This window comes from Notolabrus celidotus, chromosome 12 (assembly GCF_009762535.1).
Source record: "Notolabrus celidotus isolate fNotCel1 chromosome 12, fNotCel1.pri, whole genome shotgun sequence".
Lineage (NCBI taxonomy): Eukaryota > Metazoa > Chordata > Actinopteri > Labriformes > Labridae > Notolabrus > Notolabrus celidotus.
In genome coordinates, this window is record NC_048283.1 from 11792883 (window position 1) to 11806717 (window position 13835).

At 39.7% G+C, this 13835-nt stretch overlaps 1 protein-coding gene across 3 annotated transcripts in view; it reads left to right on the forward strand.

Moving 5' to 3' along the window:
• The window catches only part of bcam (basal cell adhesion molecule (Lutheran blood group)), a 62337-nt gene extending 49342 nt beyond the window's left edge, over window positions 1-12995 (forward strand). Inside the window, exons 10-17 of one of the 3 annotated variants that reach the window (XM_034697759.1) lie at window positions 932-1073; window positions 2366-2490; window positions 3216-3357; window positions 4841-4864; window positions 5439-5471; window positions 7534-7675; window positions 8774-8873; window positions 10909-12995. In XM_034697759.1, coding sequence (XP_034553650.1) covers window positions 932-1073; window positions 2366-2490; window positions 3216-3357; window positions 4841-4864; window positions 5439-5471; window positions 7534-7675; window positions 8774-8873; window positions 10909-10911 — 711 coding nt within the window. In that variant the 3' untranslated portion in view covers window positions 10912-12995. The remainder of the gene's footprint in view (window positions 1-931; window positions 1074-2365; window positions 2491-3215; window positions 3358-4840; window positions 4865-5438; window positions 5472-7533; window positions 7676-8773; window positions 8874-10908) is intronic. The other 2 variants (XM_034697760.1, XM_034697761.1) reach the window with 2 other exon arrangements.
• The last annotated feature ends 840 nt before the right edge of the window (window positions 12996-13835 follow it).

Below are 13835 nucleotides of genomic sequence, written 5' to 3' on the forward strand. Positions count from 1 at the left end.
GAACAGAAGCAGCAATCCCTCGAGAGACAGTTGTGGCCCAGCTGCGGAAGCTGCATTGTGTTGTGTCCAGTTGCAGCAACAGGTGTGGAGATACTGGCTTTTTGATCCATAGGGTGAGCAAGGACAAAGAAGCAACAAAATGTAGAAGTATTATAAGTTGTGTTGCAGTAAATACATATCAGATCTTAAGTAATTCATAATAAATCCAGATAAAAGTGGACTTTGGAGTAGTTAGAGACAAGTTCTGTGTATGTTATGAGTGGTTTTAGTTTCACAGAATCATCACAACTTCTCAATTGATCCCAAATCTTTCAAACTTGCTTTAATTAAAGCAATTACAGATAATTAGAACAATTTAGAGCTTGTTTACTGAGGGAACAAATAATAGCAAAAATGAACCCTGTCTATTGTTGCTTCTACAGGCACACGAAAGATGACTTGCTATCTCTTACAGTCCACAGTTTACTCTGATGCTGACGTCTCATCAGTGTTGCTTTCAGTATTTTTCTACTCCTCTGTTCTCCTCTGCTTGTTATGTGCTGAGCGTTCCTCCAGTGTCAGGCCTGTTGGTGTAGCCTGTGTATCTACTGTTGTGTCTCCTGGGGGTGATAGAAACTCACCGGCTGCTGGTTTTCCAGGTAGAGAACGTGTTTGTTCTCAGTGAGAAGGATCCCTATGAGAAGAATTTGAAAGGAATTGGGAGAGACAGGTTCATCATGGCCGACTGACTTTGATCTGTTATCACAGTGTTTTCAAACAGTGTGTGTGAAGGTTCCTACTCTGCTTTCCCAGCATAGCAGAGAGGCTTCATACAAGATATTTACGCTGCGGTTTCTCTCTCATATTCACACACAGAAAGAAAAGAAGACTGATAACACAAGTCCAATTTATTTTTCTGTGTTTGTCTGCGTCTGTGTGTGTGTTCCTCCAGGGCTCTGAGGTGCTCTCTCAGGACGGCATGCTGTCAATACAAGATGTTTCCTATGATAACGCCGGAGAGTACATGTGTGTTGGAGCCGTGCCATCTGTACCAGGGCTGACAGATCAGGCTAGTGTCAACCTCACTGTCAAAGGTAACACACATACAAAAATAATATACACAGACTCATTGACCTACATTTACAGGAAACTCAAGGAAAAAAACAAAAAAAAACTGTTTTGGCAGACTTCAGTAAAGAATTTAATCACACCAGCACATCTATTGTTATATTTTTATGCTTCGAGTGTGCTTGGCATTGTTTAGTCGGAGGAAAAAGGTTCTGTAGTTTGTGGATGCAACTAGTCGAGGGTGTGGTTTCCTACTCAGCTGATGATTTAGATACAAGATGTAGTGAAACTATAGTATGCACTGAAAAATATTGAATTTGAGTTAAGTTAAATCAACTTATCTTGTGTTGATACTTTGATTTTTAAAAAACTACATTTTTCATTTGATTGCACTAAATTGAGCTTAAAAAAAGAGAGAGACCTTTATTCTTAAACCCACTTCAACAGACACAAATAAGTTCCTCTTATTAACCCTCCTGTTATGTTTGTTTCTCCGGATCAGCAATAATGTTCCTGGGTCAATTTGACCCGGGGCATATTCAATTATCCAGAAGTGTCAGAACCCCCAAAAATCCTGTTAAACATGTTTTTAAATCTAAACTTTCTAATTGGTGTTCTTTAATTCTCACAGATCATGGTTCAATGAGGATAACTCACTCGTTTTTCATTCAAATTAATGTTAAAACTTTTTTTAATGTACATTGGAAAGCCCTTAATATACATACAATGGTTTTACATTACATATATTTTGTAAATTTTATTTTACATTTTTAATTATTTTTTATTTTTATGAAGTGATGTTGATAAATTAACATGACACCTCTTCTGTCACATGCTGCCCAGGTTTTTATGCTGCATTTAGCTGGTTTGGAAGGCATATATTGCCTAAAATAGACTTTTAAAAGGGTCAATTTGACCAGCAACATAACAGGAGGGTTAAAGTCTTTAAATTTGAAATAATGACTTTTGGGAATTAACTACATCAAACCACACCAGAGAACTTTTCTGATACCAGAATAAAAGATCTTGTCTGAGTTGGCTGTCCTTTTCATGTAGACACAGTTTTCTTTCTGTGATGTGTGTTAAAATGTAACTTAAACCTAACAGTACTTGCGTTATTTAAATCAATATGACTGATACGACTATCAATCCACTGTAAGTACAACTGACTTGCATTTATAAGTTACCTGAACACCTTACTTTACAGAGCTGAACCAGCTTTTGATGATTTGCAGTGTACATAGGTGTGTGTGAGCTTCTTCTGCATTGTTCTTACCAAGGGTTCTCCCTCCTCACTGCTTTCTCTCTCTCTTTCCAGGAAAGCCGATGATTGAGACCCCTGCTGCAGGAGAGGTGGGGAAGGAAGGAGACATGGTGACTCTGAAGTGCTCAGCCTACGGCTCCCCCGCCCCTCAGTTTACCTGGAAGCCCTCAGGAAAGGAGGTACGAGTGTAAAAATAAGCAAGACAGGCAGGAGATGAAGACACAACATACCATTACCCGATGTATTTCCTCTCCTAGTGTTTAATTTACAGGAGTCACTCTGTAAACAGATGTAATTGCTATTTTTCTGAAAGGATTTCCACACGTTTAAAAAGTAAATACAAAGGTTGGGACATATTTCAAACAAACAAAGCTATCACTAACTGTTCACTAAATTAGTCATGTGAAGTTTGAGGCGTGTTTTTTTATCATAACATCTTAAGACGTATGTCTCGGTAGGCTTGTATGAAACTCCAAAAGCCGTAGAAAAGAAAGAAGAGAAGCTGCTTGCAGGAGGGCAGAGTGTTTGTTCTTATTCCAAATTCCAAATTGCTGTGATATATTTGAGAAGACAGTCCCCAGTGAAGAAGCTTCAGATGGAATAAAGCTTCAAAATGTACATTTAGCAGGAAATGAGCAGAAAAAATGTGTGAACTCTCATTTAAAAAAAATTAGACAATTACAGAAGCAAAATGTGTTGTATATTAGATCAAAGTTAGATATCCCTTTTTCTTTTATAACTTATTTGCATGTGCAGACCTTGATGTATGGATGAGAATCATGAAAAATAGTATCTTTTGAGTGTCAGACATGATGGGAATTAGACTTGAGGATTAGACTTCTTGCTGCTTAAAGTTTAAGCAGAGGATGAGGATGATTTTTAAGTCTTCTTTTTATTATGCCAGTCCGTGACAGTGGAAGGTAACAAGGTGGTGAGCATGGTGACCCTACAAGCCACACCCGAGGTCATGAAGGACGGAGCGACCTGCGAGGCCTCCAACGAGCACGGAACAGATAGCAAGACCTTCCTGGTATCTCTCAAACGAGGTCAGTGTCTGGTGGTGGAACAACAAGGCTTCGTTCTCTCCCTCTCTCCTTCCCCATACTTTCCTCATTGAAGGCTTTTGATGTTCAGTTTTTACTTTGAGTCCACACATTTTATTTGATTCAAAGGAAAGAAGTGTTGGATGAAAATGATATTGTTTTCGTGGTTCAAACTTGCTTACAGTTGCATATGAAAGGGAGACATGAAAAGTGTTTCTTATTTGAAGATTTGCCACTAATTTAAACACACTGCCTGGGGTAACTGTTGTGAAACTAACAAAGCTAAGTTACAAAGCCAGAAAAGTATGTTAGCTTGATGTGAGGGAAGACTGTAAAAAATATAGTTGGCTTGCAGAACAACCTTAAAGCCTAGAAAAATACTAATGAACAATTATATATTATTTTTATGGCTCAAGCTTCAAAAGTTAAAAGAATAAATTACCAGATATCATAAGTAAGTAAGTAAGATTTATTTATAGAGCACCTCTCAAGAACAGAGGTCACAAGGTGCTTTACAACAACAACAATAGAAAAACATTAAAAGCAAAACAGCGATTGCAAATAAATACAAAAACATGACATAAAAACAGAAAGATTAAACAAAGGCAAGTCTAAACAGATAGGTGTTCAACTGCTTTTTGAACCTGTCCACAGTGTCCACAGTTCTCAGTTCCAGAGGGAGACTGTTCCAGAGTTTAGGACCAACAACCTGGAAAGCAGAGTCTCCTTTAGTTTTTAACCTGGTACAAGGCACAACCAATAAATCCTGATCAGAGGACATCAGAGTCCTGCTGGAGTTATAAGGCTTCAGCAGCTCCCTGATATAGACTGGAGCCTGCTCATTGAGCACTCTGTACACAACAAGAATTTTAAACTGGATCCTATATTGGAAGCCAGTGCAAAGAAATGAGGTTAGAAAGGATAGAAAACAGCCTCACATGCTAATCTTCATGCATTCTGCTAACTCTAAAACACACATGGCTCATCACATCACCTAGTAAGATATAGATAAGTACAACAAATTGCTACCTAACTGTTTGTAAATAAACAAAACACAATTTTTTTGCCCCTTATAGTGTCCATCTTTTAGCTAACGCTAAAACGTATGATGCTTAAGAGACTTAGCCTACGGTTTTGACTGAGCGGCACTACAAATGTGTCTTAATAGCTTATTTACATGTCTAGGTTTCCTCAGTCCTTCGAACTGATTTTGTAAAGCCCTAGCTTGATGCTAGCTAGTAGTCGCTAGGAACTTGCTGAAGAACTTTTAACTGCTGCAACAGATTCAGTTCTTTTTTTTGCTGATTCATTTCCACTGAACCTGCAATCTAAACCCTTTCTTCTTTTTGCTAACCACTTTGAAGAAACTTTAAATCAAATTTTAGACTAACCTGGTGCAACCAAATCCAGGTTTCTCATGCGCTTTTACTAGCACTTTAACATGCTAGCTGAAACCTTTTTTCCCCTCTGTTCTTCTCTCTTGCAGCAATTGACAACTCGGCCGACAGAGGTAGAGACTTCTCCCTTCTCCTCCTCCTCTCCTCCCTCCTTCTCTCAGGACTCTTTTATGTACAGACCCTTTAATTTAGAAATTCCCCACCACCACCCAATTCCCTTTGCACCGGCCCCTCCATCACACACACACACACACACACAAACACACACACACTCACACTCTGCTGTACTGTAATCTTGTATATTTGCCCTCTTGCTACCGAACACTGTGGATATTGTATATTGTTATTCTTCTTCTCTTGTCACCTTTGTATGATGTCTGTCCTATATTTTGTGGATGCTACTACAACTTTTTGTGGCCCCTTGGGGACAATAAAGGATTCTATTCTATTCTATTTCTTCCTTCTCTTCTCTTCGTTTCCTCACTGTGTCTCCTGTTTGGTCACCTCTTCTTTCCGACTTCCTGTTTCCCGCTTTATCTTTTTTGTCGTATCCTCTCGTCGGGTGCTGTGTGTAGGATTTTCTAACATTAGCTTTGGTGTACGTACGTTCTCAGTGGTATGTATGCTGTGATTGTTGCTTTGCTTTTGCTTTGCTACTCGGACTGAGAAACTCTCTTTTTCTCAAAGTGCTGCTCTCTGGAAACCCTGTGCTTACATCAGGTCTGTATCGCTAACCCTCTTGACATGTGTTTGGCGTTCGTCTAGAACTGTAAGTCACTGTGTGTCGTAATGTCTGTGTGCACACACAGGTAAATGTATATGTGTTTACAAGAGCTAAAGCGCTAGTGTGTCTGTACTTGTATCATTATAGCTGAGAGGACAAACGAGATATTCTGGGGGAAAGAAAAGAAACATTTTTTATGTATATACATTTCTTTGCCTTTATTTTACCAGGAATAGTCCCATTGAGATGCAAAGTCTCTTTTACAAGGGAGTCCTGGCCACTGATGTCAAAACTTGGCTGTATATCACAACTTATAATCTAGCAACACTTTTCCTCCACTACTTGCCAACTGATTATTTTCTTATTCACTGATAAAATCAACCTGCTCCAATGATAAACCTTGATATTTCATTATATTTGTATTTCAAGGATTACTTTTAAAAATCTGTTATAGAAACAAAAATAGCAATCTGGTGGAACTGTGTCTGGTGACAGAATACAATGCATGCTTCAAGTTGGTTTGCAGTTGATTTAGCTTATATCGGCCAGTTAAGCACCTCTAAGAAGAAAAGGTACTGTTAGCATGGTGAATCTTTCTGCATCAGTTTAGGCCATAGACTGTATAAATAATGGACGTAGTATCCATGACGTCACCCATCTGTTCCTGAGTGCTATATTGGAAATACGGAACTCAACCAGGCAGAGTGTGACGTAAAGAGGCGGGGTTTGAGCCTCCTGGCCAACAGCTATGTGTTCCCGTCCGGGAGTCAAGTCAGTCATGTCCTTATTTGGGCAAAAACTCGTAATCTTAATGTCTTCTGAACCGTTATGTCAGAAAAAATTTGTGTACCGATAGAGAAATTAACTACATAGGGCCAAGCCATTTTTTGAACCAGGCTGTAAACATGTTTATTAATGCTGCAAAGATCGTCTTTTTTGAATTGGTGTGTATGTGGTTTCCGGTGTTTCTGCAGCCAGCCTCAAGCGGATTCTCGATGAATTGCAGTTTATAACACTTCCGCATGGGCTTCATAGTTTGAGATCGGAGGTTGCCGCTTGGTTTAGGCAGGTTCACTTTTTACCTCAACTTCTCTTGATGTAACGTTTTAAGAGAAACTCCTGTTAGGTCATCACTATAAAGTTGCAAGGCACCCCAAACTTGCCTTTCTTCAAGAAAAATTCCACTACCTAGTTCCCAGTGAAAAGACAGCACTCAGAAGTAGGTTGTAAAACGTGATAATTTGTGAGCTACAGAGATGCTAGTAGATATATTTATTTTTATATTTGGACAGGCTACGGCTAGATGTTTCCTCATGGTTCCAGTCTTTGGCTCCAGAATAATGTTTAACAGCAAGATCTAAGAGCAGGTTGTTTTTCTCATCTAACTTGAGCAACAACAGGAATCAAGTATACCACCCAAAATATATCTGCTCATTATATTTATACTTGCCCTCAAAACACATATATGTAATAGTTTAAATGAAATAATGTCAAATCTGATTTAAGGTAATCTGGTTATGTCCTCACAAATATAGTGATACAAGTGTAGGTGTATGGGTGAGTATGTTCAGTGTTGTTTTCTGGCTCTAGTTTTATCTGTGAGTGTTCAGGCCCTCTTTTTGGGTCCCATCACTTTTCAGCCATTGCATTCAAAAGTTAGTCTAACCCCACATCCCAATCCCTGCCCCCCTCCCCAATCCTTCTTCTCTCCACCCATCCATCCATGCAACCGTGCATTGTCTTCATCTGGACCCTACCTGTGCCTTTCCTCTCCCCCTCCCTGTCCTCCCCTCCTCATGCTGTTTCCTTTTCTGTCCCCCAAATGAAATTAATTTCCTTCCCTCCCCCTTTCTCTCCCACAAATCAAAATAATCACTCAACACCCTTCACAATGCCCCTTCCAAATCAAAAAAATCACCCCACTCCCTCCCCTTCCTTCACTATGATCCATCCTTCACTCCCCTACAACCTCCCCCCCCCCCCTCACCTTGGTCCATCCCGCCTCTCCTCCACCCCAACATCCATCCCTCCATGTGTCCCTCCGTTGCGGCGCTGTAGCTGACAAGCAGCAGGGAGGCTCCAGCGGGGTGGTGATAGCCGTGGTGGTGTGTGTTCTGCTGCTCCTGCTGCTGGTGGCCCTCATCTACTTCCTGAACAAGAAGAGCAAGCTGCCCTGCGGCAAGAAGGACAAGAAGGAAGTGTGAGTGGACGAAAATGAGGGAGGGGGTGGGCAGAGGGATTAATGTTTGCAGTGATTACCTCATGTGTCTCAATCCCCATTATCAGCAGCATGTTGCTTCTGTAGGGACGTTATTTTGGGAGAAGGTTGAAAAACAACTCTAGAAGAGATTCATTGTGTAAATACTGATTGTAAAGATGTAAAGTAAGCTATTGTCTGTTATTGATCCTTCTAAAAATTTAAAAGGGAAAAAAATATGAAGCAAAAATAAAATCATCAATGAAACAAAACATGAATGGGTAAATAAAACCCAAATAATTAAACACTGTGCACTCTTTAAGCAGCTTAAACAGAGAAAAACGCCAGTTTTCTACCAATAAATGATAACAGAGCTGCTATCTTAACGTACTGCCAGCTGTCTTGATTCCTCTATTTCTTAAAATGATGCCAAGCAACATGTGACAGGCTTACCCATATTTTGAAAAAGCCATATTTCAGCAGAACAAACTGTTGGCATGAGTGTACTCGTCATCCTGGCATTCATTTACACCATGCTTGCAGAATTCAAAGATCAATAAATTAATTATGCTGTTAATTAGATAAAAGCTATAGTCCTCATTGTATACAGCATCAATACATTTCACCAGACTCCTCTTCTTCACCTTTAAAAGCACACTGCATTGGTCTTTTAATCTTTGAAGACAACAGTCCTGTCTCCTTATGGAAGCAATGTGGTGCTTTTATTTTATTAGGTTGTGTTTGACATTCAAATATTCCTTTAAGAGTAAGAAATCAAATACATCAAGGGAGTTATATGTCATCTTAAAAATATATTGTTTCAATTATTTTTTACTGGCACCTGGTTGTAATGTTGAACAACTGGCACATCTGAAAGTTGTTTGCTGGCTGCCATTAAATAACAAATGAAAAGGTTTGCCACACAAACTGGCATATCTTTATCATATCCTTGGATCTCTTTCTCTATCAATGCTTGTGAATAGGAGGTTGTTGAAATGCCAGTCCCTACTTGGACACAAAACATTGCCCTTACTCTGTGCTGTGCGGACCAACTCAATTTTTTATGTCCCCCATTCTTTGTTGTTCCTGCTAACTCTGTAGTGCCAGTGGAGAGGTGAACAACGACATCGTGGTGGAAATGAAGACGGACAAAGCCAATGAAGAAGCCGGTCTCCTCAACAAGAGGCCGTCCACTGAACAGGTCAGGACCATAGACTGTATACAATGTGGACGTAGTATCCGTGACATCACCCATCTGTTTCTGAGCGCTGTTTTGAAGCCAATCGACGGCGACAGCCATATTGGAAATGCGGAACTCAAACAGGCATAGTGTGACATAAAGAGGCGGGGTTTGAGTCTCCTAGCCAACAGCTATGTGTTCCCGTCCGGGAGTCAAGTCAGTCATGTCCTTATTTGGGCAAAAACTTGTAATCTTAATATCTTCTGAACGTCTCGTTAGAAAAAAATGAACCCCGTACAGTGTGTGCCGATAGAGAAATTAGCTACTAAGAGCTAAGCTGTTTTTTGAACCAGGCTGTAAACATGTTTATTAATGCTGCAAATATTGTCTTTTTTGAATTGGTGTCTATGTGGTTTCCGGTGTTTCTGCAGCCAGCCTCAAGCTGATTCTCGATGAATTGCAGTTTATAACACTTCCGCATGGGCTTCATAGTTTGAGATTGGAGGTTGCCGCTTGGTCAGGACACACGGATATGGACATGAGGATCTTGTCATCAAAGGATGAACCAACAGTTAACTTTTGCTGTTTGATATCTAATGTGCCTAATTGTTCAGGATGATTGCATGCTGCCTCTGTATTCATGAATGTGACTCATGCAAGGACAAGTCGAGGATACTTCAGTGAGTGAGGGTGTTGTAGTGAATAAGAACAAAGTCATCCCTGATCTGAAGGAGTTTCTTACATAAAAGTAGCCTCCAGTTAGTCACTGTGTGTGTGTTCAGGCCTGTATGATGCAGACTCTTATCACAGCAGATAGACAGACACTGGGCCCTTTTCAAAGACTATCGTCATGTCTTGATTTTATCTAACTTACCTGGTAAATGTACTTAAATGAAGTACATGCTGATTATTTGAAGGAGAATAAGCGAGCAACAGTAACTTAAAGGCAGCATAATCTGATTTACTGCAACATGACAAGGCTGAAACTGAACACGTAGACATGGACCTGCCTTCAAAGATCCTTCATAACAACAGCGATAAGTTTGACGTAAACGTGTTTTACAGTCAGCAGAAATATCCTCAGATAAATCCGTCATGCTGATAGCTCGTCTCAGGTTAGTTTAACTTCTAACAGAGCACATTCAGAAAGCTGAATGATGGAGTGTGACAGCTGAGCGGTCATCTGAAAATGTCATCAGAAATACAAAACAGATCATCATGAAATTCATGGAAGAGACATTGTATATTATGTGAGTGTAAAAGCCAGTTTGAGCGAGTTTTGTTTCATGTGAGTTCTGAAACTACTGACAGCAAACTGCCTGACATTTTAGGATAGCGTGGAGATTGCAGACACATTTTTGCTTTGCTTTTGAAACAGATGAAACGGTGAGATGTTAAAGTCGGCCTCTCCGTATGCTATCCAGAGATGTCATTAAAAAAATATCACCCTGTAAGCTGTCTTCTGAAAGGCTGCAGTGCTTTGAGCCATGGGCAGCTTAAATCTTACTCTGAAATTGAGTATTGGCTTGTACATTTTTATAACAGATGTATTTTGAGGAATATATTAGTTTACCAAGTAAATGGATGCAGTAGTGATAGCTTTTAATGTATACAGCTTATAAAGCCAGCAGCAGACATGTTGTATGTTGTCGTCAGATGTGTTATACATCTTTCTGTCTTCCAGTGGAAGGACAGGTCGATGTCGTCTTTTCTTAGCTTGCACCTCAATGCCAGCACGTCATCCTTGCCTCCTTCTCCTCAGCTCACAGGGAACATCGGGCCTAGCATCGTTTAGCATCGAAATGCTACGGGCTGCTAACAGCTGATCTCGTATGTAAACAATGCGACCATAGTTACACAGGATCTCCGGACACACACAAAAAAAAAAATAGTAAAAACACCACCGCAAACGTAGCCAGTTTGGTGTCCATGGCCAACAAATGAGTCATTAAAAGTCATGACAGGCTCCAAATACATGATATAATATATAATAATGATTGTAGTTTCTCCATATTGATATAATGTTGTGTTTTGTTTCTCCCTTTCTCTTTCACAGTGATGAAACAAGATGATGAAAGAAACCGATGGAGGGATGAAGGGAAGGAGGAGTGCCGTTATGAAGACAACAGGGCTATTTTTTATTTACTACACTAGACTGAAGGGGGACAACAAGAGGTGGAGCTTGGAAATGGGTTCATTTTGGGGGTGCATGGTGTTTGGTATTGGTTCTGCTTGTTTATAACCAGTGTTAGACTTTTATGGATGGAGTTCCTTCCCTCTAACTTAAAGCTGGAGCTGCCATTGAAGATGAAACACCATCCGTATCTGCTAGCACAGGTTAAAAATGTGACATCACTGGATTGCTAATGTGATCATCTTTTTTATTTTCACTCCTAACTCACCAATCACATCTCTGGTTGACTCCTCAGCAGAGAAGAGTAACAGTGAGGTGTGTATAGCACTCTCCTATACACAGTGGCATAATCTCTCTTATCTACCCCAAATCAAACACAAAATGCCATTAAGCCACAGTGTACCTCTGGAGAGTGTGTGTACATGCAAGAGTAGCACTGAACCTCTACTCTGTCTGTGAGTCTGCACTTAAATTCTGTGCTCTCTGCCGGGTATATTGGGATAAAATTATCAGGCGTTGCCATTCTGTTTTATTCACATCAATGAAACGTGATGATTTACGCTCTCAACATTTAATCCCTCAGCAAACTGTTTGGCACACACTGCTGTATCATTTCAGCTCAAAGAAGCTCTGTGCTAGCTTTAGTGCTGTTTGTTTAATTACATTTTTGCCACCTGTGAATGTTAATGTATGTACCTTTTATTTTCCAATATCCCTAATTAGCTTTCCTAAGAAACAGCCCAGGTTTTTAATAACACCAATCCTTGCTCTAAAATTGCTTGTCTTTTTAAATCCAGCTTAAACGCCTTCAAACAAGCAAGCTATTAGGTTGTACAAATTTGTTTTTGCCATTTCCAGCATACATGTATATTATGTCAGTACATTCACTTGATTTTTTTCCCCCTCCCGTGCGCTCATGTTTTCCTCTGTAAATTCAAATACTGATTATCCTGTCTATCATGCAGGAGGTGTGCTTTGCTAAGGAGGAGTATCTGTGGCGATAAAGCTGTCGATTTGGGACTGTGATTGCTACCATTTCTTAACAAGTGGTTCGTTCTCTCAGTCCTCTACTCCTGGGTGAAACCCGAAAGCAGCAGCTCCACTCAAACAACCCAATCATCATCAAATTTCTCAGTAAAATAGGTGGAATTTGGCAAAATGGTCGACAATCTCAAACAGTGGCCTGCTGCGTTGTTCTGTCAGCCAAATGGGACTTTTTAAGAGCTGCCACGTAGTTCACAGAGATTCACCTGATGGGAGAAGAAATCACTAGCACAGGTTCACTCTGGTTCGATCGAGCAGGGGAAGGGGTGTGGGAGGGATCGGGGGTACATTGCTGGAGTATGTGATGTGCTTTTTTATTTTTACCAAATGAAAGTTTTGTCTCACAGCACGAATGTTTGTGTATTTAGGTACGCAATTCTGGCGTTTTTTCTGTTTCTCCTCTTACACTGTCGGCAGGCCAGAGAGCTCTGATAGCGGGTTGACGTGCCCTTTTACTTTGTTGAACACTGGAACAAATGGCCTTTTTCTTTTTCTCTTTTTGTTGTTGAAAAAAAAGGTCACCTCAAACCACTATCGCCGCCCACATGGCTCAATTTATTTTTTTAATGTCTGTCTACTGATCTTGCCATATTGACTGTTAGCAAACCTGTGGTGGCCGGTGAAGATAGATGAGTGAAATTGGAGCATTGTTCTTTTTTTTATTTTAATGTTTTATATAAAATATTGTGGTATAAATTGTTTTTTAGAGAGGGGATTCTTAATTTTGGAACTACTGAGTTTTTCATTCCCCCTTTCTTTTCCCCTCGCTCTAAGAGAAGAGAGATTCCCTTTTCTTTGGATTTTTTTTTACAAGAAATTCTCAGTGCTTTACTTCTCTCTCTGTACTGTATACTGTATATTTTGTGGTACACTGTTGTGACCTCTGTGGTGTGTTGATGTATCTTTTTTTTTGTTCCAGCTGTGTAGAATTTATAATGAAAAAAAAACAAGAAAACCAATCACAACCTGGTATCCACTGTGTTTTCATTCCCATTTCTGCAGCCGTCAATTTACAAAAGCGACTTTAGGGTTTCTCTTTCTCTTTCAGTTATTTTTTTGGTTATTTTCACAAATGGGGCTAAAGTTGTTTTTGAAATGTGCTGCTTTTGTGGAGAAAAGTTGTATATGGGCAAAATGAAGCATCAGCACATATAACAAGGCATCTAAAACACTTACACACCACCAAGCAGTATCTCTAAAAACTTCACACTCCAGACAAAAAGCAAAATCAAATTGCTTTTGATGTAATTCCCCCATTTCGGTGTTTTTTCTCCCGCTCCCAGAAGATGACATTTAAATTGATTCCTAGTTTGCAGCAAAGTTTAATCTCTTTGATATAACCAGCATTATGTAAATTTCCCTTCACGTTGATTGATCCAATGATTTGTTGTGACAGATCTGAAAAATCGAGGAAGCTCATGTTTTGCACCGATAAATGCTGGAGGGATAAGCTTTCTGCCAACGTCATGATGCACTGTGCTCACTCTCAATTTTTTAGAAATGAGCTGAGATGAAGCCATCAATCATCTGCAAATTGCTGTGCGGCTTCGTGCATATATCAGTAAATGTACAAGGATGATTCTTATCAATGGCAGTCATAATCATAATTGGTCATTTGCAAATTCATAAATCACAATCAAACTTTAATCAAGAGACCAGATGAAAGAGTTCCTCTAAAAATCTAAATTATTCTGTTTGATTCTGCTCATCAAAAACCTTCTCCCCCTCATATGTTAAGCTTACATAATGTTATGCTTTCCACTTTACACAGTTAGAAAGTGAAAGCCCAATACCATGCACATACA